Raw genomic sequence first — 22,968 nt, 5'->3', positions numbered from 1 at the left:
AACTATGGTGCCGGAGTGTCCCGGAGCTCGGTTAAATCGTTACATGAGTGGTATGCCAAGGTAGATAAGGCTGTTGCTGAGTTTTCTCAAGCACAATGGCGGAGGGATGTTGCTGGCCATCCGAGTCTGAACCTGTATTCGTTAAAGGAAACACCGGGCATAGAACCTTTCTATGATAATTCTTTTGCCAGTGGGTTGTTTTTCCTGGCCCGGACGGGGGCGTTAGCAACATCCTCCGTCTTTCCCACATTTTTGATAAGGAGGTGGCCGGCTGTCCTCTCTGTGGGGAGGTCTTAGAGGACATCGAGCACGTAGTGCTGTTTTGTCCGGCCCTGGCACAAGCAAGAGCCCCGTACCTGAGGTTTGGGCCCATTACCCTGGCGGATAGCCTATCTCTCGGGAATAGGTCAAATATAGAAGTCATTAATATCACAAAAAGTATTTTAGTCAATTGGGCGAAATTGCGCCTCCTCTGCCCCATGCCCTATTAGAGGATGGAATCATATTTCGATCAGCTGTGATTATACATAATTGTAAATAATTTTCTCGTTGACTTTGTAATGTGTAAATTTTAATTTAGTGTTTTTTATTGTACAACATTTAATGCTTTGTTTTAGTTTTTTTTATTTTCGGACCTGTGAACCCACGTAAGAGGGTTCCTCCCTGTTCCAAAAGGGATTTTAATCAAAAGGGTCAATAAACCATTCATTCATTCAATCAATAAACTAAATATTTACCATTTTCTACTTTTCTTTTCTTCCCTCCGTTTGTCAGAATCGGTGCCGCTTTTCTCTTTACGGGAGAATTGGGAGGGGTGACGCGGTGTGTTGGTCCGGGTTGCGGGGACGTTGGACGCGTATTATTTTCCACGACTTTATTCCTACAACGTGGTTCATTTGTCGTTGATGGCGGTTTAAATTATCTTTCCGCGCATAACTCTTATTACAAACTGGACACGCAAAAGAAATATTACCGTGCTTGGTCCGCATATGACGACTAAGGTTCGGCTGGTTGGTGAAGACATCGGCGCATGTGGAACAGGAGTACATCTTGAAATCGAATGTGACCAAAGGACCCATTTCCCATCCCTTTTATAAAATTTCTAGGTTCACGTATATATTGTTTCACCCTTTCCCGTGACTCCCATTGGATAAAAATATTGTCAGCCTTAAAAAGTGTCTTTTTACTTGGATTTTCCGGAGTTTCAAATTTTCCCCATCAACGTACAGAAATCCAATACACCTAAAAATAAATTCATTCAAAATTTACAACGGCCTTACGAGTTTCTAAACCGGGCTTTCACGAATGAGGGGTGATCTTACTGGTTCGCTTAGAAATGCGCAGAGGCAGAATTTTAGTGTCAGAATGTTTTCAGCCAATGAAAAAATGTCACCTTTGAGTTTGAATTTCTGTTCACTAGATGGCGCTTGCTTCATTTTCAATCTGCCCCTTAACGGGCGTATATATATGGCCAGCTTGTTTATTTTATTTTTAGGTCTATTGCACCTGGTTTAAGATGGTGTAATATGGAAGACCCAAAAAGAACCTTCTTGAAACAATGGAATGTTCTGGAATCGGTAAGAATATTCTAGATGGTCCGAGGTAATCGACACTTCATTGTACATCCGAATTCGGCTTATATTGTAGGTAGTGTAAAGTCAACGTGATGCTTTGATGTGAAGACTCCCTCGAGTCTAAGAAATTTTCTCCTCTGATAAAAAACCCAAACTGTATCTTAAACTATAGTAGCAGGAACAATCGTACAAGAGGGTTTGTCACCCAATTTCCGAATGTATATATATGTTTTAGAGTTTGACCACCGAGAATAGAGACTGGATATCACCTCGGTCGAGACGTCAAGATGACATGTTTGGTTGAGACGCACGTGTTTTCGCCTTCTAGATGGTTCGAAACGAGGGGCCGGATACATCTTATTCTATGTACCATGTCCTTTAAGTTATCAGTATATTTTGAACTGGTAACCGACCACCCAGTAATCGGGCTTGATTTCTTCGCGCTTTTTGGGTTTTTTGGGGAATCCCGATTGAAACCAGTGATTCATAGGTGTATGGTTTTTAATGATACAATTAATACTAACTGTTTGAAGTCCTATTGTGATTTGGTGAAAATCCGTGGAACGGTTAGAGGTTTTAATGAGGAAATTATCATAAACATAAACTGTGATGGATACCGGTAAATACATCCATATTTATACACCCCACCATTTGTAGCGCTAATTGATTTCGTTTAGCATCATGGATACCGTACGGGTTTTGTTACTCCCGAGTATGGCCACCCCCACTATCCGGACCCTTTTGGTCACCCTAGAGGATTTAATTGCGGGATATATGCGCCCAAGGTGTGTGTTGAAAATATAGCTAGGTTTTAGATTATTTATTAATATATTTTGGGATTCCCCCCTAAGCCCGACGAGGGATATCAATGGGGCTTACCCCACCCCGTATGGTGAACACCCATCCCCGAACTGCGATGGATACATTAATATTCGACTTGGAGCTCTCCATAAAAAGTGTTCCAGATGAAACTACAAGATCAACACTAAGTTACTTTACTTATAATAAAGCACCGACACTGCAATCGGAATTTTCATAAAAGGACGCAAGGCCCCCAGTCCACCGATGGACTTTAAAGAAAGTCGTTCAAACTTCATTCGTTTCAAAGTGAAATTTACAGACGTATAATTCCCCCTTTTAGCAGTATATTTTATATCTATTGTATCAACTCTGAAGTAAAAATATTGCTGTGGGGCTAATTCTAGGCGGTGGTTGTATATTTGTATATGAGTACAATTATTGAATAATTTTAGTTCCAGTCACATATTATGCTTCAAGTATCAATTTTGCATTAAGAAAGCCATTTATAGTAAATGTTCCAGCCCGTTGGATAGAAATTTATTTTAATTACATGCCAAGCACCAAAGCGTAATATGGCCGAGGCCATCTTGTTTTTGTATTGTATTAACTGGTTTGAAAAATTCCATAGAACTACAATTCGGGCCCTCAATGTGTGGTTAAAATTTCAAAGAGATCCATTAATTAGTTTACTTTATAAAAAATAAAGTTGCTAAGGGTGGTTTTCATTTCCATAAAATTAATCACAGATTTTGACGAAAAACTGGAAATTTCCCATAGAAATAACATAGGAAATTTTCCAAAGTTACAAATTTTGTCCATACCCTTACAAAAATAACTATACGCAGGGTGATTCTAAAATGGTGGTATAACCGAACTACTGCGGGTTCTATGAGCGGATTTTAAGTCGAAAATGTTCTATGGGATTTTGTCATCCAGGCCACCGTTTCAAAGTTATGATAAGGATAATTTACGGATGACCCCTTAAAATTAATTAAATTCGAAAACAAAAGCCCAGCGGGTTGAATACATTTTTTAAGGGGACTCACGTGTTTAGTAATCGTGCTCGCGATTTACTCCCTCGTGAACTCCATAAAGAAGTCCTCCACCAATGTAAGCTTGAAAATGGGTTCAAATGGGAAGATTCATTCCGAAGTGAGAAAAACCTAACCCAATGGGGAAAAGCATTGAAAATTAATAAAAAAGGACCAAATGGGAAGATTCTTGCCGGATTGAGAAACACCTAACAAACAATCAACAAAGGTTTAATGTTTTATTTCCACTCTCTTCTGAGAATCGCAAAAAGAAGAGAAGCTTTTCAAGCAAAATTACAAAACACGGTTTTTGTTTAAAGCGGATCAAAACTTAATTTTATCAATTTGATCGTTAATGGAGTAAGAAGTTACGGAACACATGGGCTCTACTGCAATGTAACGTAAAAACTGTAAAGTCAGAAGCCAAATTAAGAAGTCAACTAAAGGCTCGTTTACACAAGCGCGAGGTTCTCTAGCTGAAGCGGAAAGTAGGTTCCGAAGTATGAAGTCGTATCTCGCGCAAAAAATCGGTTTCAGCGTGAGCTTGTTCTCTACGCGAGGCCTATCGTTCACATTAGCGCTTCATGTTTGCGCGCTTTTGGGGACTCTTGCGAGAAACAGAGAAGGTAAACATGCAAAATGGTGGCGGGACTAGTAACGACGTTACCATTTAATATAATATCAATTGCTTGTCATTTTAATTTCCCTGGCAATGGCATTCCATTTTAAGTTTTGCAAGTCCCTGTCTCGATAATTAATGTTGGACTTGTCCCAAATCTCCGAGTAATCGCGAATTATATTTATTAAATGTTCCTTTCTTTCTTGTACCTTTTTCTATTGTTGGCTTTTAAAGTATTTTCATGTTCTTTTTTTCTTTCAAAGACATCGTTCTTTCTATTCTGTAAAATTTTACTCTCAAAATCAAGCGTGAATGACTCGGAGACAAAGACAACATAACCACCGACCATGCGCCGACTAATCAAATGCTTGTCATTGGATAGCAAAAGTCACATGACATACCGATTAAGCTGAACTCGTGCGAGAAAATCTACCTTGGCTGATCGCTAGCTTATTCGGATAATCAGCTTCATCTCTAGGCAAAAGCTCGTTCAAGTGATATTCTCGCGGGCATGTGAACGGTCACGCGAGAAACAGAAACGCGGGTCAGCTTCATCTCTCATCTTTAAGCTTCATATTCTCGCGCTTGTGTAAACAAGCCTTTAATGTCAGTTTTTGGCGGTGTAGCGTGTTTTGCCTCATGAAATGAGAGTCTGATTAGATGTTCTCACATTCAATTTTTTTGTTTGCTTTCGTGGCCGGATTTAAAATACTAACTGTGAAGTCAGTTGGAATTTGGAAGGATATTAAAGCTGCTTTTATTTTTGAAATAAGCCTTGGTTTTCTTTAAATTTCAAACTGATATTCGCCGTCGCGCGCCAACATTTAAAAATTTTGTAATGGCACGTGCAGCCTTTACTGTGTGACTACGATCTTCCCAAGAATTCTTAAGCCTATTTCAAATTAGATTTTAAACAGCGCAGACAGTGAAAAAAACCAACCCGCTTTTTTAAAAACCAAGTTTTAGAAAACCGCTTTTAGAGCCTAGAACGACTGATGGCAGTGAATACACCGATATGATACTAGCTTTAGGCTATTGTGAAGGAAACTGCGAAGCCGCATCGCGTCGTTACGCGGAATTGTTTCCAAATAGGCGTCACCCAGATTCTCGCGTAAGAACACAGGAAAGATTGCGGGCAACTGGAAGCGTTTTGATTCAAGGGGGGAATCGTGGACTGTAACGTTTCTTTATCTTACTTAACTTACGTATTCTACAGTTCGTCCTATTTAACTTAGTTATAGTTAAAGTAACATTAACTAATCATTAACTAATTCCTATCCTGAACCATAAAACTCTTAGTTATAAGTTACAAATGGAAACTCTGGGTTGCCTCGCGTAATTTTCACTATTGGGATTAGCGAGTTATACTTTTTAGTCTAGGGAATAAATAGGCTTAGGAAACAAAATTTTGCAACTGTTACCAATGACTCATTTTAATTCATATAATTCTTAAAGCATTCAATTAATATCAAAGTTATTCATAATAAATTTCAATTCTACCCACTACCCAAACTACCTTTAAGATATTAAATCTGATATAGAATTTAAATTTAAAACGGTAATTATTCTTACGTCAACTACTTCCTCGATATTTTAATAATTTTAATAATATTAAAATTTAAAGTGAAACAAACAGTACTTATCTGTTCATGGGAGCGACCCATGTTTTAAAGACCAGTGGTACGAATTCATATCTTGGTTTTCACGCACACACACGTTTACGCGCATATCAATGACACGATATTCTTGCTGGCGCGAGATGTTTTCCAGTAGAGAGATTATCCACACGTTTTTGACCCAGCGAAGTCCTCCATATGTCCTCTCGGGTAGTATCTCGCCAACATTTACCCTCGGACCGACATACATTTTAAAGGTATACTCTCCGCTTACATGTTCTGGAGGTGTGCTCTCTTCGCCTTCTTAAAACGTTCTCTCCTTATCCTTTTTCATCTTCTTTTACTACATGTTTTTAGTCTCTCACAGAAAAATATCACGTGGTCTTAAGTTTGTACGTCACCATCACCTGGTCAGTTTATATATTTTCGTACCATGTCGTACCACATAGCTATTATTAAGATAAGTGCTCGGGACGCCACATAGCTATTATTAAGATAAGTGCTCGGGACGCCACATAGCTATTATTAAGATAAGTGCTCGGGACGCCACATAGCTATTATTAAGATAAGTGCTCGGGACGCCACATAGCTATTATTAAGATAAGTGCTCGGGACGCCACATAGCTATTATTAAGATAAGTGCTCGGGACGCCACATAGCTATTATTAAGATAAGTGCTCGGGACGCCACATAGCTATTATTAAGATAAGTGCTCGGGACGCCACATAGCTATTATTAAGATAAGTGCTCGGGACGCCACATAGCTATTATTAAGATAAGTGCTCGGGAAGTAGTTTTAAATTGTTGGAAGTAGTTTCAAAAATGTCGTAAACACGTCAATCATTTTAAAGTAAAACTCAAAATATATAAATCATTAACAATCTATATTTAACTTTAATACTCAGAGGCATTGGCAATATAGTTGCTTTGGTAAAAATAGAAAATATGTAATTTTAAAAGTATGTACAGGGGACAGCGTATCTCAACGTGAAAAACACCTTTGTCAAGGCAACCATCAAATATGAGGAGAGTTTCCATTATAACCTTAACAATAACAACCCTAACAATTACGAGTAAAACCCCTGTAGAAGGCAACACGCGAAAAAGGAGTAGGCCATTGAGGAACTCAGTGACGTCCAGCATCACCGATTACCATTCCTGGGTGCGACCCCTTTTTCCATGGGTTTATAATTGTTAGGGCCATTTCATAAAATAACATTTAAGTTTCGCGCCTTCCTCTTAGTCACATATTCGATAACAGATGGCTCCCCTACCGCTAATAGAAATATATCTAATAACCAGCAAGCCGAACAACCTCTCCTCAGTTCGCGCGCAGACTTCACCTTGTAACAATGTAAATTCTCGTTAACTATTTTTGTAATACTAAAACAGTATTAAATGTTCATGTTTAAGACACGGCTTATTTTATAACATCTACACCTAACAATTGGCGACGGAATGCGTGTTTCTCATTTTTTTGGTGGTGCTAGGTACCAAGTACGCGTTAAAAACATAACAGTTTCGCTATCGCGAGTACCAAGTACGCGTAACGTATAACAGTTTCGCCGTCGCGAGAGAACAATCGCGCCGCACCCAGATTCCACAATCCAAACCGTGCCGGGCCTAACGAAGCCAAGTTAGCCAACGCTCTCGTCTAGCCGCCATATTGCTTTTTCCCTACCGAAAAAAATGGCTGCTATTTACAATCAGTTTTCACCTTTCGATGACGGTGCCGAACCTTGGACAATTTATAAAGAACGTTTAGACCAATTTTTTTTGGCTAATGACATTATCGTGAGTACAGCTCCAGGTGCTGACAACACCGCAGTCTTAACGAAAAAGCGTGCCGTGCTTTTAACAGTAATAGGTGTGAAAACATATTCCTTACTTCGAAGTCTTATTGCTCCCGACAAACCGGATACCAAGACATATGACGAACTCACAGACATTTTAACCAAACATTTTGAACCAATACCGTCGGAAATCGTAGAACGGTGTAAATTTTACAAACGAGATAGGAAAACAGGTGAATCAGTTGCCATGTATGTTGCTGCCTTAAGACAAATGGCAGAATTTGGTAACTTTGGTAACACATTAGATACGATGTTGCGCGATAGACTCGTATGTGGTATCAATAACGAAGCAGTTCAAAAACGTCTCCTCGCAGAAACAGCTCTCGATATCAAGAAAGCCATAACTATCGCTCAATCCCTCGAAACCGTAGAGAAGGATGCTCTCGATATCAAATCACAACAGGACTCTGGTCAAGTTAACAAATTATCGCATTTCAAAAGAAGACAACAAAGGGCGAATAACACAACGTCCAACTCACAATTGCCAGAAGCAACTGCACACACCAATCGCGGAGTCAAAACAAGTGCCTCGCAATACCCATGTATTCGCTGTTCCAGTGCCAAACATCACGAATGGGAGTGCCCATACAGACACGCTGAATGTTTTCAATGTGGCACCAAAGGACATTTAGCTACAGCTTGCAGAAAATCACGCAATTAATCGCAGCTTCGCACGCAAAGTCAGTCGCGTAACGTACGTCCAAGCCCCAATCGTGGTCGTGCCAGACATGGACCTATCACACCAAGCGCAAACAATACCAGGCGTCGCTCCGGCGACACAGCCCACTATATCCATGATGACGAACCTACGACGGACGATATTCCAGACGAACCGCCACCTGAATATGATCTTTTTACCTTCGTTCCACAATCAAGCCGCAGAACGATGTACAACACGAAGCTTTATCTACTACCAACGTCACTTCGTCACCGCCGATTTTCCTTCCTTGTCTCATCAACCAACGACCAATTACTCTTGAAATGGACACAGGTTCTGCTTTCACCTTAGTTCCCGAAACACACCAAGTCATAGCACCTTCTTTGGAAAGCCTACAAGAGAGTAAACACACACTCGCTTCCTTTACGGGACAGAACGTCAAAATCAAGGGCGAGTTGTTGGTTGAAGCAGGATACAATGACAAGTTCTTGCATTTACCACTTTTGATATATGAGGGGTCGGGTCCTTCACTCATGGGACGAGATTGGATTTTCTCCAGTTTGAATGTCATACCTAAACCTGCCGTCAAAGATGATCGCTTAATCGTCCAACATATTGCTGCTCCGACCGCCGAACTTATCGCTCTATTAACGAAGCATGGCAATCTTTTTACGCCAGGCATAGGATGTCTCAAGGGGCAACAAGTCAAATTGCACATTCGCTCCGATGCACCTACGCCGCCGTTTTTCAAAGCTCGCTCTGTACCTTATCACTTGAAAGACTTGGTCGAGAGCGAAATCACACGACTCGAGAATGAGGGAATTATCAGTCCCATTCATCATGCAGAATACGCTACACCCATTGTTCCCGTTCTGAAGAAAGACAAAAAAACTGTCCGCCTCTGCGGAGATTTTAAGGTGTCGACTAATAAAATCATTGACATTGAGCAGTACCCTCTACCGCGCGTTGATGACATCTTCGCCAAATTGGCCGGTTGTACCATTTTTGCCCGCCTTGATATGCAAAACGCATATAACCAACTGGAATTGGCTCCTGAATCACGAAAACATGTAGTTGTCAACACAACCAAAGGCCTTTATCAATACAACCGTTTACCCTTTGGTATTTCTTCTGCTTCAGCCATTTTCCAGCGCCACTTAGACACACTTTTGCAAGATATACCATCTTGTCTGCCTTTCCAGGATGACATACTCATCGGCGCCAAAAATGACCAAGAATTACTAACGCGATTGGACAAATGTTTCGCTATTTTCGCAAATGCCGGACTTAAGCTTCGCAAAGAAAAATGTGACTTTTTTGCGACCTCTGTTGATTTCCTGGGTTACCGTTTAGATGCCAGTGGTTTACATCCCCAGTTATCGAAACTCGCTGCCATTCATGACGCACCGGCACCAACCAACACGGATGAATTACGCTCTTTCTTGGGCCTCGTAAATTATTATGCCCGCTTCATCAAGAACTCAGCAATGCTTCTCGCGCCATTGTACGACCTTCTTCCCAAAACAGTCGCGTGGCAATGGAATAACCTCCATCAGAATGCCTTTCAAGCGGCCAAATCTGCGATCCAATCATCGGACGTACTGGTTCTATTCGACCCCCAACGCGAAGTTATCCTTGCCTGTGATGCTTCCCCCGTTGGAATAGGCGCTGTAATTTCACATGCCATGGACGATGGCGAACGTCCTATAGCTTTTGCGTCACGGACATTATCACCCGCTGAACGTAACTACCCGCAGATAGAACGAGAGGCGCTAGCTATCGTTTTCGGCGTCACTCGTCATCGCGATTATCTCTTGGGCAAGCGATTTAAACTCGTGACGGATCACAATCCACTTCTGGCCATATTCTGCGAAAATAAACCAGTTCCGCCAATGGCCGCAGCTCGTTTGCAACGATGGGCCTTAATCCTTTCGAGTTATGATTACACTATTGAATACAAAAAGGGGCGTGATCATTGTAACGCAGACGCTCTAAGTCGTCTTCCGCTCCCGTCGACGATCCGCGATCCCCCACTTCCGTCAGAGCTTGTATTATTACTACAACCGGGTTCCATCGCACCCGTCACAGCCACTGATCTTGCCGATGCCACTACCCAAGACCAAACATTGGCCAAAGTACTACGATACGTCCGCAACGGATGGCCTTTACGCGTTACCTGTACCGACCTGAAGCCGTTTTACACCCTTCGTCACGAACTGTTAGTAGACAATAACATTCTACTCTTCGGTAACAGAATCGTTATTCCCGTTGCACTGCGCTCCAAACTGCTTGCTGAACTTCACAGCACCCATCAAGGCGTCCGTCCTATGAAAGAACTTGCCCGTTCCAAGTTTTGGTGGCCAGGATTAAATGCCGATATAGCAGCTGTCTCTGCCACTTGCCTCACGTGCAGAGAGCAGGCTCCCATGCCCGCCAAACATTACTCCCCATGGCCTATTGCCTCTGCCCCATGGCGTCGTATCCATGTCGACTTCGCCGGTCCTTTGGACAATCATTATCTGTTGATCACCGTGGATTCTTTTTCCAAGTGGATGGAAATCGATATAACTACGTCAACCTCATCTGCCACCGTTATATCTTGCCTCCGAACGCACATGTCCCGATTCGGTATTCCGCCCACACTCGTATCGGACAACGCCACCTGCTTTACGAGTTCCGAATTTCATACATTTACAAAAACAACGGTATCGAACACCTAACCATCGCTCCTTACCACCCTGAAAGCAACGGTCAAGCCGAACGTTTTATTCGTACTGTTAAAACTACCTTGCGAAAGCTTACGGGAGGATCATCACCAGAAATACGCGTTATCGAAACCGGACTTGACCATTTCCACACGGGAACTCTTCGACATCGACTCGACAGACTTTTGATTAACTATCGAAGAACACCCATTCACGGTAACTTATCACCGGCAGAATTAATGCTTAACCGCCCCATACTCACCAAACTCGATCTTTGCCGACCGGAACAACTCGAACACAAGAACAAACTACCACTTACTTCCACTTTACCATCGATCACTGAGGGAACATTAGTACATGTTCGCAACTATGGCAAAGGTGCTAAATGGTTACCGGGTCAAATCATTGCTCCCATTGGAACCATGATGTTTCGCGTTCGAACCAACGACAATCAGATCATTCAACGCCATAGAAACCAAATTCGCTTCCGCACACCCAACACCGAGATTTCATCCGATCAGCAAAAGTCTTCTCAACACACCAAACCCTCGATTCCCATGTCTCTCGTCAGACCCAAAACGACTATTGATTCAAGATACACAGAACCATCGTCACCGCAAGTAGCTGTCATGCAAACACCGCTCCATGCCTCACTTGCCAGCCCTGCTCACACCATTGACCAAACTAGTCTTATGCAAATACCTTCCACAGCAACTCCAGGTCTCGACGTAGCCGCACAAACCGCAGTCACCGTACCACGCCGTTCACTTCGTACGCGCAAGCCTCGCGTCCCATTTAATGTATAAATCTTTTTTAACGGGGAAAGTGATGTTAGGGCCATTTCATAAAATAACATTTAAGTTTCGCGCCTTCCTCTTAGTCACATATTCGATAACAGATGGCTCCCCTACCGCTAATAGAAATATATCTAATAACCAGCAAGCCGAACAACCTCTCCTCAGTTCGCTCGCAGACTTCACCTTGTAACAATGTAAATTCTCGTTAACTATTTTTGTTATACTAAAACAGTATTAAATGTTCATGTTTAAGACACGGCTTATTTTATAACACCACACCTAACAATAATTATTTTTGGCATTACAGGACGTCCAGCATTAAGAGCAGTGGCAGTCGAGGAAAATGTTTTGGATATGATGTCTAACGAAGTGTTAGTAGAATGCTCAACATTCCCCAGCCGATCGTTTGGCGAACCATTCATTATGATGATCAACACCCATACCATTAACAAAGAGTGCAGCAATTGCGACCCCTCGATTTTCTAAGGCGCCAAACGTTCTGCCAATGGCTCTTGGAACAAAATGATGCGGACGACCATTTCCGTGGCCGTATTCTCTGGTCGGATGAGGCACAGTTCACAAGGAAGGGCATTCTAAACTTACACAACTTGCACTATTGGGCTCACGAAAATCCGCATCTCATTCGCAACGCAAGTTTTCAAGAAGAATGGCGTGTAAACATTTGGGCCGGTATGCTAGGCGACTTCCTGATTGGTCCATTTATCCTTCCGTTTAGTCTTAACGCGGAACGTTATTTGGAGTTTTTGCGAACAGATGTTCAAGATGTGTTGGACGAACTACCATTGACTGAACGTGCGCCACTCTGGTTTCAGCACGATGGGACACCGCCGCACTTTGGCCGTCAAGTGCGGGTATATCTAGACGAGACGTTTGGCCCGAGATGGATTGGTCGAGCGGGACCCACGCCTTGGCCTGCCAGATCGCCAGACCTTACACCACTCGACTACTTCCTTTGGGTCCGCGTGAAGGATTTAGTTTACGCAACGGAAGTCCCTGACGATGAAACCCTTCGCGCGAGGTTCCTTGGTGCGTTTGACATCATCAGGCAAAGTGGCGAGACAAGGAGGGTAAGCTTTTCCATAGTCCGACGATCACGGCTATGCGTAGACCATGAAGGGGGACATTTCCAGCAATTCCTATAATAAGAATCCGCGAGAGGTATGCTCGACCACTGCACCCTCGCCTGGGAAATGCTTTGGTTCATTCCTAGCTTCCTGCATTACTTCTGATTGCCGCGATTACATTACTGGAACCATATGAGACTGCTGTATTGCGCCCGATGGACAGAGAGTAAAAAGCGATTCGAGGGCGCTGGTATGGCCCTCCACTAATTACAGCGCTTCATCAAAAACTAAACTGATATTGGCCACATGTCGTCAAGGTCGTTGCGATGCTACTTTTACTCTTGGATTTACCACAGAAAAGCATGCATTGGCGGGTTATTGTGTCCACTCTTCATAAACTTTCCAAATTCATAAACATTTCCAAATTACCGCAAAAGATGAAAGATAACCACTACAATTTGAACTCTTGCGCGTTTTGCAGCTTTAATACCCTTCCAAATTCCAACTGACTTTACAGTTAGTATTTTAAATCAGGCCACGAAAGCAAACAAAAGCCAGCGATTCATCAAGTTTTGAGAATCGAATGTGAGAACATCTAGTCAGACTTTCATTTCATGAGGGAAAACACGCTACACCGCCAAAAACTGACATTTAGTTGCATGTTTACCTTCTCTGTTTCTCGCAAGAGTCCCCAAAAGCGCGCAAACATGAAGCGCTAATGTGAACGATAGGCCTCGCGTAGAGAACCCGATTTTTTGCGCAAGATACGACTTCATACTTCGGAACCTACTTTCCGCTTCAGCTAGAGAACCTCGCGCTTGTGTAAACGAGCCTTTAGTTGATTTCTTAATTTGGCTTCTGACTTAACAGTTTTTACGTTACATTGCAGTAGAGCCCATGTGTTCCGTAACTTCTTACTCCATTAACGATCAAATTGTTAAAATTAAGTTTTGATCCGCTTTAAACAAAAAGCGTGTTTTGTAATTTTGCTTGAAAAGCTTCTCTTCTTTTTGCGATTCTCAGAAGAGAGTGGAAATAAAACATTAAACCTTTGTTGATTGTTTGTTAGGTGTTTCTCAATCCGGCAAGAAGCTTCCCATTTGGTCCTTTTTTATTTAATTTTCAATGCATTTCCCCATTGGGTTAGGTTTTTCACAATTCGGCATGAATCTTCCCATTAGAACCCATTTTCAAGCTTACATTGGTGGAGGACTTCTTTATGGAGTTCACGGGGAAGTAAATCGCGAGCGCGATTACTAAACACGTGAGTCCCCTTAAAAATGTATTCAACCCACTGAGCTTTTGTTTTCGAATTTAATTAATTTTAAGGGTTCATCCGTAAATGATCCTCATCATAACTTTTAAACGGTGGCCTGGATGACAAAATGCCATAGAACATTTTCGACTTAAAATCGCTCATAGAACCCGCAGTAGTTCGGATATACCACCATTTTAGAATCACCCTATATGCTGCAATGACATTTTTAACACGGTCGTAATAATTAAGACATTGTACCGCGACTTACATAAAATTTTTGAAATATATCATCCATACGTTTTACAATAGCTTCGTTGCAATTATTCCTTGAATGGGGCGGGACTCTGAAGCTTGCCATGCCAAATAGAAAGGTTTTGGAATTTCAACTTCATTTGTTGATGAACTGCAATGTGTGATGATAAACCCTCTAAGTTATGCTTTCTGATAAACCATGAGATTTATTTGTAGTTTCTGATAGACCCAAAGAATTGTTTTATTTTCTGATAAACACAAAGAATTGTTTTATTTTCTGATAAACACAAACAGTTATTTGTAGCTTCTGATAAACACAAGTTGTTGTTTGTAGTTTCTGATACACATTGAGTTTTATCGGTGGTTTCTAAAGAATGCGGAGAGCTATCGGTGGTTTCTAAAGAATGCGGAGAGTTATTGGTGGTTTCTAAAGAATGCATGGAGACAGAGTTTGAGTTAAGCAATGTTAAAGCTAAGTCTTTGTGAGTTGATTCTTTTGTAGTATCGTCATTTGTTAAGTTATAATCTGGCTTTGGTAATAATAGCGTACATTCATCACTTGACGATGAATCTTTAAAATGCTTTTTTCTAATTAGAGTACTCTGATAACCATCAAATCTTTTTAAATTTAAAGCATATCCATTGGATGTACCTGGTGAGTTATCACTTGAACCACAAATTATATTATAGGGACTTTTGGTGCTATCACAGGTGGATTCCCAAAGCAATCCTTCTATAACGGATAAACTTTCCATAGTTTCCGCTTTCTCTGTAGTAGGTTTCCATGATTTTTGATTAAAAATAGAATGCTTAGGACGAATCAAAAAATTTGTGAGAGGTTTGCCTGATGACGTATGATTAGGCAAATCATTCACAGATCTAAGAGGAGTCTTGATGACATCTATAGTATGTATTGATGACAATTCTGTCGTAGTTGAATCATAAGGCTGAGAGGAAATGGTCTCATCCTTAGAGTTTCATATCCCACTTAAAGTACTTCTATTTAATGAGGTTATAGTTAACATTCTTAAACCTGCATATCGATAGACTTCCGCAAATCTCTTGATTTCCTTTCAGGACTTTTGCACACATTTTCATTTCTAGGCATCTTGATTAAGGGTACCTTGTTTGAAACTAATAACATCTTCGGTTTTGTTTTCATTAATTCAGCCCTTAAATCTCTCTAAAAATCTTTTGGAGTAAAATGTTCTGATCATATCTGAGCTTATTTAGGATTTATGTTATCTTGGCCCTCTTGGGAACGTCCGCATTTGCTGATCCACTTTAGCCCTAAATTAATTTCAGACGGGAATCTATGATACGATATACCTTTTGCCCTAATTAATGAATTAACACAAACAAGCACGAAGCACCGCAGGCCAGGCATTTTATTTCAGCTGTAACTTAATATGAAATGCAGTTTGAAGTTAGGCAGATTTCAATTGAATTGATGTTAATTGTAGCTAAGCCTTGGCCGCTATAAATTATATTATTTAAAGTTTAATTGTAATACCACTCATGTATTGCTTGAAATTAGCATAAAAAGGGTTTATTCGTACCTCACTTAAAACTTGAAAAACATTCAAAGCTCGAAATGTTTAATTTTCATTTTTAACCAACCGCCGCAGGAGGCGGCAAGTCTCCGGCCAAACTACGCGCTCGTTACTGGGTTCCCGCGTTTAACTTTCCTCCTATAGGAGGAACGGGCCATTATTCGAGAGGATGCTCAAACGCAAAGCCTTGTTTCCTTTGGTTCCCCGGGATCCAACCACGTCATAAGAACGGAAAAAACCAAAGTATTGCCCGCCGTTTTCCGAGCCAGATTTTCCTTTTAATCAAGCTGGTCCAGGAACCAGAACATTTTTGCACACCCAATCAATTTAAAGGACATTGGTCCAGTCAGGCAGTGACCTCTATAAGTGTCTCAAAGTTATCTTATTTCCGTTCCTGCTAAAAAGAAAACCGACATAGTAGGCAGGGTTCATAAAACTTTGGAAAACAAATTTCCCTGAGATTTCCAGGTTTTTCCCATATACTTTCCTGAGTTTCCCAGATTTTTCCCGTATATGGAGCATCCTATGGGGCAAATGTTAACGAAGGAGGAAGGGTAAATAGGACAATTACATAATCAAAGGGCATCCCCGTATCTCTAATATAATGAACGTTATGAGCCTCCAAAGTATACTGTAATGTTAATCCTATGGAGGGAATATTCACGAACATTTTGCTTAATTACTCGGCCCCTGTTTAACGAAATCCCTAGTTTTTAGTATCGTTGGATGGGGGCAAATAAGATTATAACATACTCGAAGGACATCCCTTATCTCTAGTAGAACCAGAGCTATGAGCCTCCAAAGATTAGTGAAATATAAATCCAATTGAGGGTATGTTTATATCATGAACATTTTGCTTAAATACTCGGCCTCTGTTTGACGCAAAGTTCCCTGATTTCCACGAATTTTTCTAAAAATTCTAAATTTCCCTGAGGTTTTTGTCAACTATTTATTTCGCTGATTTTTCCAGGTTTGTTTGAACCCTGATGACTCACAGCAAGACAAGGTTGAAAAGGGGCGAAAATAAGTGAAAAACTTTCAGCCTCCAGGAAATTCGCGAGAGCGGAAATAAGCAAAACACTTCAAAAGTATGCAGGGACACTATTCTCTAAAAATTTAAATTATTAGAAACTCAAATCTGAATCTAAACAATAGGGTTGGGTCCATATGGAGTGGGTACTTAAAACCGTATTCTCTTATTTTTCTAACCCAAATCTAAATCGACATTTGAATCTCCCGCCAAACATTTACCCATCCCATATATATCTTTCATTGTGGTATTTTTATTTCAGCATAAATTATACTAAGGTAATAAATTAATTATGTGCGATAAATTATCTACGGCAAATTAATTATTTACGATAAATAAATTTAAAATTAGAATTTTACTCATTATAAAACTAAGCTTATCCTAAAGGTTTTGAGCGGTTTAATTGAAATTGTTTAAACTATTAGTGATGATCAATTGGCCAATATCGTAAATTAACCGATGTCAGTAACAATTTATTTAAAATCAATGAAACTAAAATATCAATATCAAACAATTTTCTACTGGAAAAGATATCAAGCTATTCTTTATTTTTAATATATCATGTTAAATTTAAAAGAATATAAAATTTATTATTTTCTGGCACAAAATATCCAGCTTCTTTGCTTAATTCTTAATTTTCAGCTCTAAAATAGAAGTTTAACGTTTTTTGATATAAAAGGATAAATATATAATTTTCGTTTTATTTGAATTACTTTTCATATAGGAACTTAAGTCAATTGCCCATTTGTATGAGTACACTTACCGACAATTGATTTTACTAATCGAGACAATTACTGCGTCTTTTAATTAATATTTCAAAAATACTGCCTGAATATTTTTTAAATATTAAAGATTATATTGTTATTTTAGATTCATTGAGTTAAAAATATATGGGTAATCTTTGATATTGACATCCGTTAATTTACAATATCGGCTCGGCTAATGATGCTAATCTGTTTATAAAATTATATCGGAACTTCAAGTAGTAAATAATAGCCCAGGACTTTTAGGGTTTGACCTAGAACATTTGAACATAAAGATGAAAATTGGTACAAGTGTTGTTTTTGACCCAACAAAAAATATACTAAAAGTCCCCTGCTGTAGAGTGCGAGCTTTCGCCGCCATCTTGGAAAATGGCCGCCGGGAATGCCAGCTACAATGTATTCAACGTTCTTCTTCAAAAATTAGGAAAATTGGTACACATTATGATTGGAACCACATGAACATCATGGCCAAATTTTACAGCTCTGTGTTCAATAGTTCGGTCGCCATATTGGAAAATGGCCGCTGTTAATGCTAGGTACAGTATATTTCACCATATTGTTGGAAAATTATGAAAATTTATAGGTATTACAATCAGAGCTGTGTGAACCTCATAGTAAAATATTGAAGCCATTAATCAGATAGTTTGGCCGCCATGTTGGAAAATGGCCGCCATCAATGTCATATAGATACAGTATATGGTTCAAAAATTATGAAAATTGGTAATAATTATGCTTAAGACCGTGTCAGCATCATACTTGAATATTGAAGACGTGCTACTGTTAGTTTGGGCGCCATCTTCGAAAATGACTGCTGGAAATGCTAAATATATTTCAAATATATAAATCTTTTTGAAATTCCTTTTTTGAATAGATGATTTTCATTAACGTAATAAACAACAAAAAATGGATATCTCGAAGTCGAAATTATCGACGCCATCTTTAAAAATGAAAACATGAAAATCATTGCCCTAAACTCTGAAAGAAAGAAAAGTTATTCTAAGCTGTTATTCTCAACATGTTGATTAGAGAATATGATTTAATATGGGGTTAAACATTCTACTGTTGTTTAAGATTAGAATTTAGACAGATCTCTAGCATATCATACATATTCATCATCATCCTGAAGATTTTTCATAATAATTGCATGTCATAACCCTTGATTAGGCGCTACACCTAGCTGGGGGCCTTATCAGCGCCCCTTCCCATCATATTCCAAATTTAACCTGCGGAACTGCCCTCATGGCACACTGGATCGGCCAGTGGGACCGACAAACGCCACTTGAGCAGGTGACAGAAGCTGGACACCGTCAGCGGCGAGCCCAGTCAGGAGGTGGTCGGTAACAGGGAAGGGTTAAGGCAGCAGAAGACTCGAGAGGACGGGGGAGATCTCTCCAAGCACAAAAGTGCCATACGGCCCAAACAAATAGTGTATCCGCGACCCCTAGAGGATTGCCAATAACGGGGGCAAGCCAAGGCAACACCTGGGCGGGGGCGAAGCGGACGGGCAAAACCTTCACGGAATGGGGCAAGGAACGGTCTGAACCAAGGGCGAACCCAAGGAACTCCCGAACCGTCACACCGAACTCGGGTCCCCTCCGCCACGACAAATCCTTTGAGTTAAAAAGGTTAAGAGAACACTTTTTTCATTTACGTGCTGTAACTGGGTGTGGTTATGATGAGGCGTGGTTTAAAGTAATGACAGATAATCAACATCTTACAAATTTGATGCTCTTTTTTAATGACCATATTGCATCTAAGGAAACCATAGCTGCTGCCGAAGAGAGATTTGTTTTCTTTTTTTTTTAGGGTGATAATTGACACGTCACGCTTCAACTATGTAGAAATTATTCGTATAATGGAACCGTTGTCACATACAGTGTCAAGTCCTCATTTGATCTCGCTAAGCTTCATCCAACAACCGACACCGCAAAACTACATTTTTTTCCAAGCGTATCTTCAAGTCCAAAATAGCTAGGGAACGATTTAATCCCATTCACACCATTCTCCTTCCGGCATCAGATGATTTTGTAACACTCATTATTTGTACCTGCAGTCTCCAGAACATCTTGTATAAAGAACTGTGAATGCAGACGATCTGGATTAGCTTGCTGGGCAATGTGTGGTCATTGTCAAGGTATAAGCCGTAATAAAAAATCTTCAGGATGACGAGAAATATGAACGAAATGTTAAAAATGTGTCTTAAATCTAATCTTTATCGACATTAGAATGTATATACCCCATATAAAACGGTTTTTCATAACCAAAATCCGAGTAATATGGCTTTCCTTTTCTTTTTTCCAGATTTTAGGATAGTAATATTTCAGGGACCATTTTTGAAGATGGGTCGATAATTTAGACTCGAAAAAAGTTATTTTTATGGCGTTTTATACGTTCATGAAAATCATCTACTCAATGATAAAATATCGAAAAAATTTACATATAGGTAATATATTTGGCACTTCGAGCAGTCATTTTCGAAGATGACGCCCAAACTATCAGTAGCACGTCTTCAATATTCAAGTATGATATTTAGACGGTCTTCAACATAATAATTACCAATTTTCATAATTTTTGAACCATATACTGTATCTATATGACATTGATGGCGGCCATTTTCCAACATGGCGGCCAAACTATCTGTCTAATTGCTTCAATATTTTGCCATGAGATTCACACAGCTCTGATTATAATACTTATCAATTTTCATAATTTTCCAACAACATGGTGAAATATACTGTAACTAGCATTCACGGCGGCCATTTTCCAATATGGCGACCAAACTATTAAACACAGAGCTGTAAAATTTTGCCATGATGTTCATGTGGTTCCAATCATAATGTGTACCAATTTTCATAATTTTTGAAGAAGAACGTAGAATACATTGTAGCTGGAATTCACGGCGGCCATTTTCCAAGATGGCGGCGAAAGCTCGCGCTCTACAGCAGGGGACTTTTAGTATATTTTTTGTTGGGCCAAAAACAACCCATGTACCAATTTTCATCTTTATGTTCAAATGTTCTAGGTCAAGCCCTTTTTTGGCCTATCTGTCCTGGCCTATAAACAACACTTGAGCTATTAGTAAAAGAATATATTACGAACAAAAATGGTCTCACTTAGATCACAAAAATTATACTTAGCTTAAAAAATTAATATTTAAATCAAAGTAGAAAATTCAGTTAAGCAAAGGCTTAGAGCTGCCGACTGAAAATATTAGCTTCCCGCGTACATTAATATAAGACTCCCGTCTCCCGGTAAAGCTAAGGCGCCCCTAATAGCGCGCGGTCTTCTTCACAGCTGCAATCTCCACTTAGTTTATTCTCAGTATCATCTTAAGCTTAAAATTCGAGGATACCTACGTACATAATATCGAATCGCCGTGATAGCGAGGCACCTAGGCGAACATTGCGAGCCCCGAACATCGCTCGAAAAGCGAACGTCGCCCGAGGGATCAGCCACTGGCGTATTCTCCCGGTATAACCTCTTTGGAGGTTTTAATGCCGTAAATTCGGGCGATATGCCTACAATCCGTTCTAATATTGAAATAAAAACTGTAAAAAGTAATCCCGAGTGTATTTCCGCGTTATACCGCGTAATACGCTTCCCCCACAGGGGGGAGTGGCTTTCCCCTCGTAAATTGTCCCGTATAGAGACATCTGGCGTGTGCAAAAATAACAAGTCGGGAAAACCAAAATATTACCTCTCCGTGTCGAGAAGATTATATAACCTTAAGTATCCAATGAAAACGTCGACCTTTTGCCCTCATCCTTTCCCGCGCTTTGCGCTTCCGCATTTCATCCTTACTCTCAACATTATCTTCCTCCATTTTACATATAAAAATCAAATACTCACAAAAAGAAGTGGCAAAAACCTGCTGGCTCTTTACAACCACTTAATTTGACTTAATATCCAATTTCCAACAACAATAATATACCGGTAGTTTAATTGACAACCTACTAGCATCGAAATTCTCATAAGGAATGGCTCCCGCGGATAAAAAACGGCAATTTTCAACTAGGTGGGCGTTATCTCATAAGATTTGAAAAATATCATTTGTCTTTTTTACCAATGCCTAACCGTTTGGATTTTTTAAAGCAGTCTTAGCACCAAAAAATATTTTTGAATGAGGATAAAAAAGGTCTGTCCTCTCGTAATTTTTTAAGCTTTTATCATGATTACTCTATACAACAGTAACAAGGAGTATAAACGCATTAGTGGAAGCAGTATTTTTTTCCCAAAACAATGTCGCTTATGTTTATGCAATGAATGAAATATATCACAATGCACGGGCCTTGATAGATATAGGAGGCAATGAAGGAAATATATCGCATGCACGGGCCTTGGTAGATATAGGAGGCAATGATAATCTCTCTCTTTGCACGAGAGGTTTATCTTTAATATTTAAATAAATATAATTATTTTTAATTATTTTAATCTTCAATAATTAACATTAATAATAGTTAAATCGTTTAAAATAAAGTTATACTTATTATCTTCTCAAACTTTGCTAATATTGACGTTTAAAGTGAAGGGTACCCCTCTTCCCGCTTTCTTCAAATTTTGGGGTATATATACGATTCGTTTCCATTATAATAGTAAGGAAAAACCGCAAATGCGAAAACCTTTGGTAGCGATCCTACCTTAGGGAGGCTAGACGTTTCTCGTAACCCTAGCTGATCGCCGCGTATATCCTAAAACCAAACGATGATAATGGAGTAGAAGCCAATGATACAGATTGGTGTCTATGTGGAATAGACGGAAGACCAGTGGATGGTGGTGTTAGAAGGCAGTGTAAGTGCAGACGGGTGTCAATGTGGGATTGACAAAGAACAGAAGATGGTGGTGATTAGCAGCCAGTAAGAACAGACTAGTGTCCGTGTGGTATGGACAAAGACCAGAAGATTGGTGGTGTGAGAACTCAAGTAGAGGAGCCATTTCCGTGACTGTGAAAGCAGTTCGGAAATGGCGAACACGTTTGCTCCGATACGCAAACTGCGAACGCGGTCACGTGGGTGTAACAACGGACAGACAGACACACACACAGACAGACAGACACACAGACAGACACGGCCGTTACAGAACCTCTCCTGGACTACGTCACACGGAGAGGTTAAAACGGCATTATAAGCCAAACTTATAATACGAAGTTTCTATAAGATCCTTGGGTCACACTAACAGCTTCTAAAGAAAGGATTCCGTACCTTCGAGGGCAGGGAAACTTTTTATGAAATGCCCTTGTTTTTTGCTCGAGTAACACACTCGCGGACGCCTCTCCAAACGTTTATCACGACCGCCTCGACCACCTCGAATACCATTTTTGTAGTGAACGTACACGTTGCCGCTTATTTTCCAATTGTCCATTTTTCTAAGCCATG

The 22,968-nt window shown here is 40.2% G+C and overlaps 1 protein-coding gene and 1 long non-coding RNA gene across 2 annotated transcripts in view; one reads left to right on the top strand and one right to left on the bottom strand.

The window, feature by feature from the left end:
- LOC149653534 (uncharacterized) overlaps window positions 1-22,968 on the bottom strand; it is a 399,454-nt gene that overhangs the window by 224,980 nt on the left and 151,506 nt on the right. The gene's annotated exons all lie outside the window — the stretch shown is intronic.
- On the top strand, window positions 7,331-16,829 carry LOC149653619 (uncharacterized). The gene is made up of 8 exons (XM_089847165.1): window positions 7,331-8,131; window positions 8,371-10,857; window positions 10,950-11,628; window positions 11,684-11,818; window positions 11,962-12,025; window positions 12,142-12,742; window positions 15,947-16,045; window positions 16,773-16,829. Exons 1-8 carry the CDS (start codon window positions 7,331-7,333, stop codon window positions 16,827-16,829), a joined length of 4,923 nt encoding a protein of 1,640 aa, XP_089703291.1.

The sequence above is a fragment of the Phalangium opilio genome, unplaced genomic scaffold, assembly GCF_054372755.1.
Source record: "Phalangium opilio isolate 3A_F unplaced genomic scaffold, DU_Popi_V2 ptg000082l_1, whole genome shotgun sequence".
Lineage (NCBI taxonomy): Eukaryota > Metazoa > Arthropoda > Arachnida > Opiliones > Phalangiidae > Phalangium > Phalangium opilio.
This window is presented reverse-complemented; position numbering and strand designations above follow the sequence as displayed.

Coding starts and splice junctions, on each gene's coding strand:
- LOC149653619 (XM_089847165.1), top strand. CDS start 7,331: ATGGCTGCTATTTACAATCAGTTTTCACCTTTCGATGACGGTGCCGAA. Junction 8,132..8,370: donor CCAAAGGACATTTAGCTACA/GCTTGCAGAAAA, acceptor TCCACAATCAAG/CCGCAGAACGATGTACAACA. Junction 11,629..11,683: donor CGTACCACGCCGTTCACTTC/GTACGCGCAAGC, acceptor TAACGGGGAAAG/TGATGTTAGGGCCATTTCAT.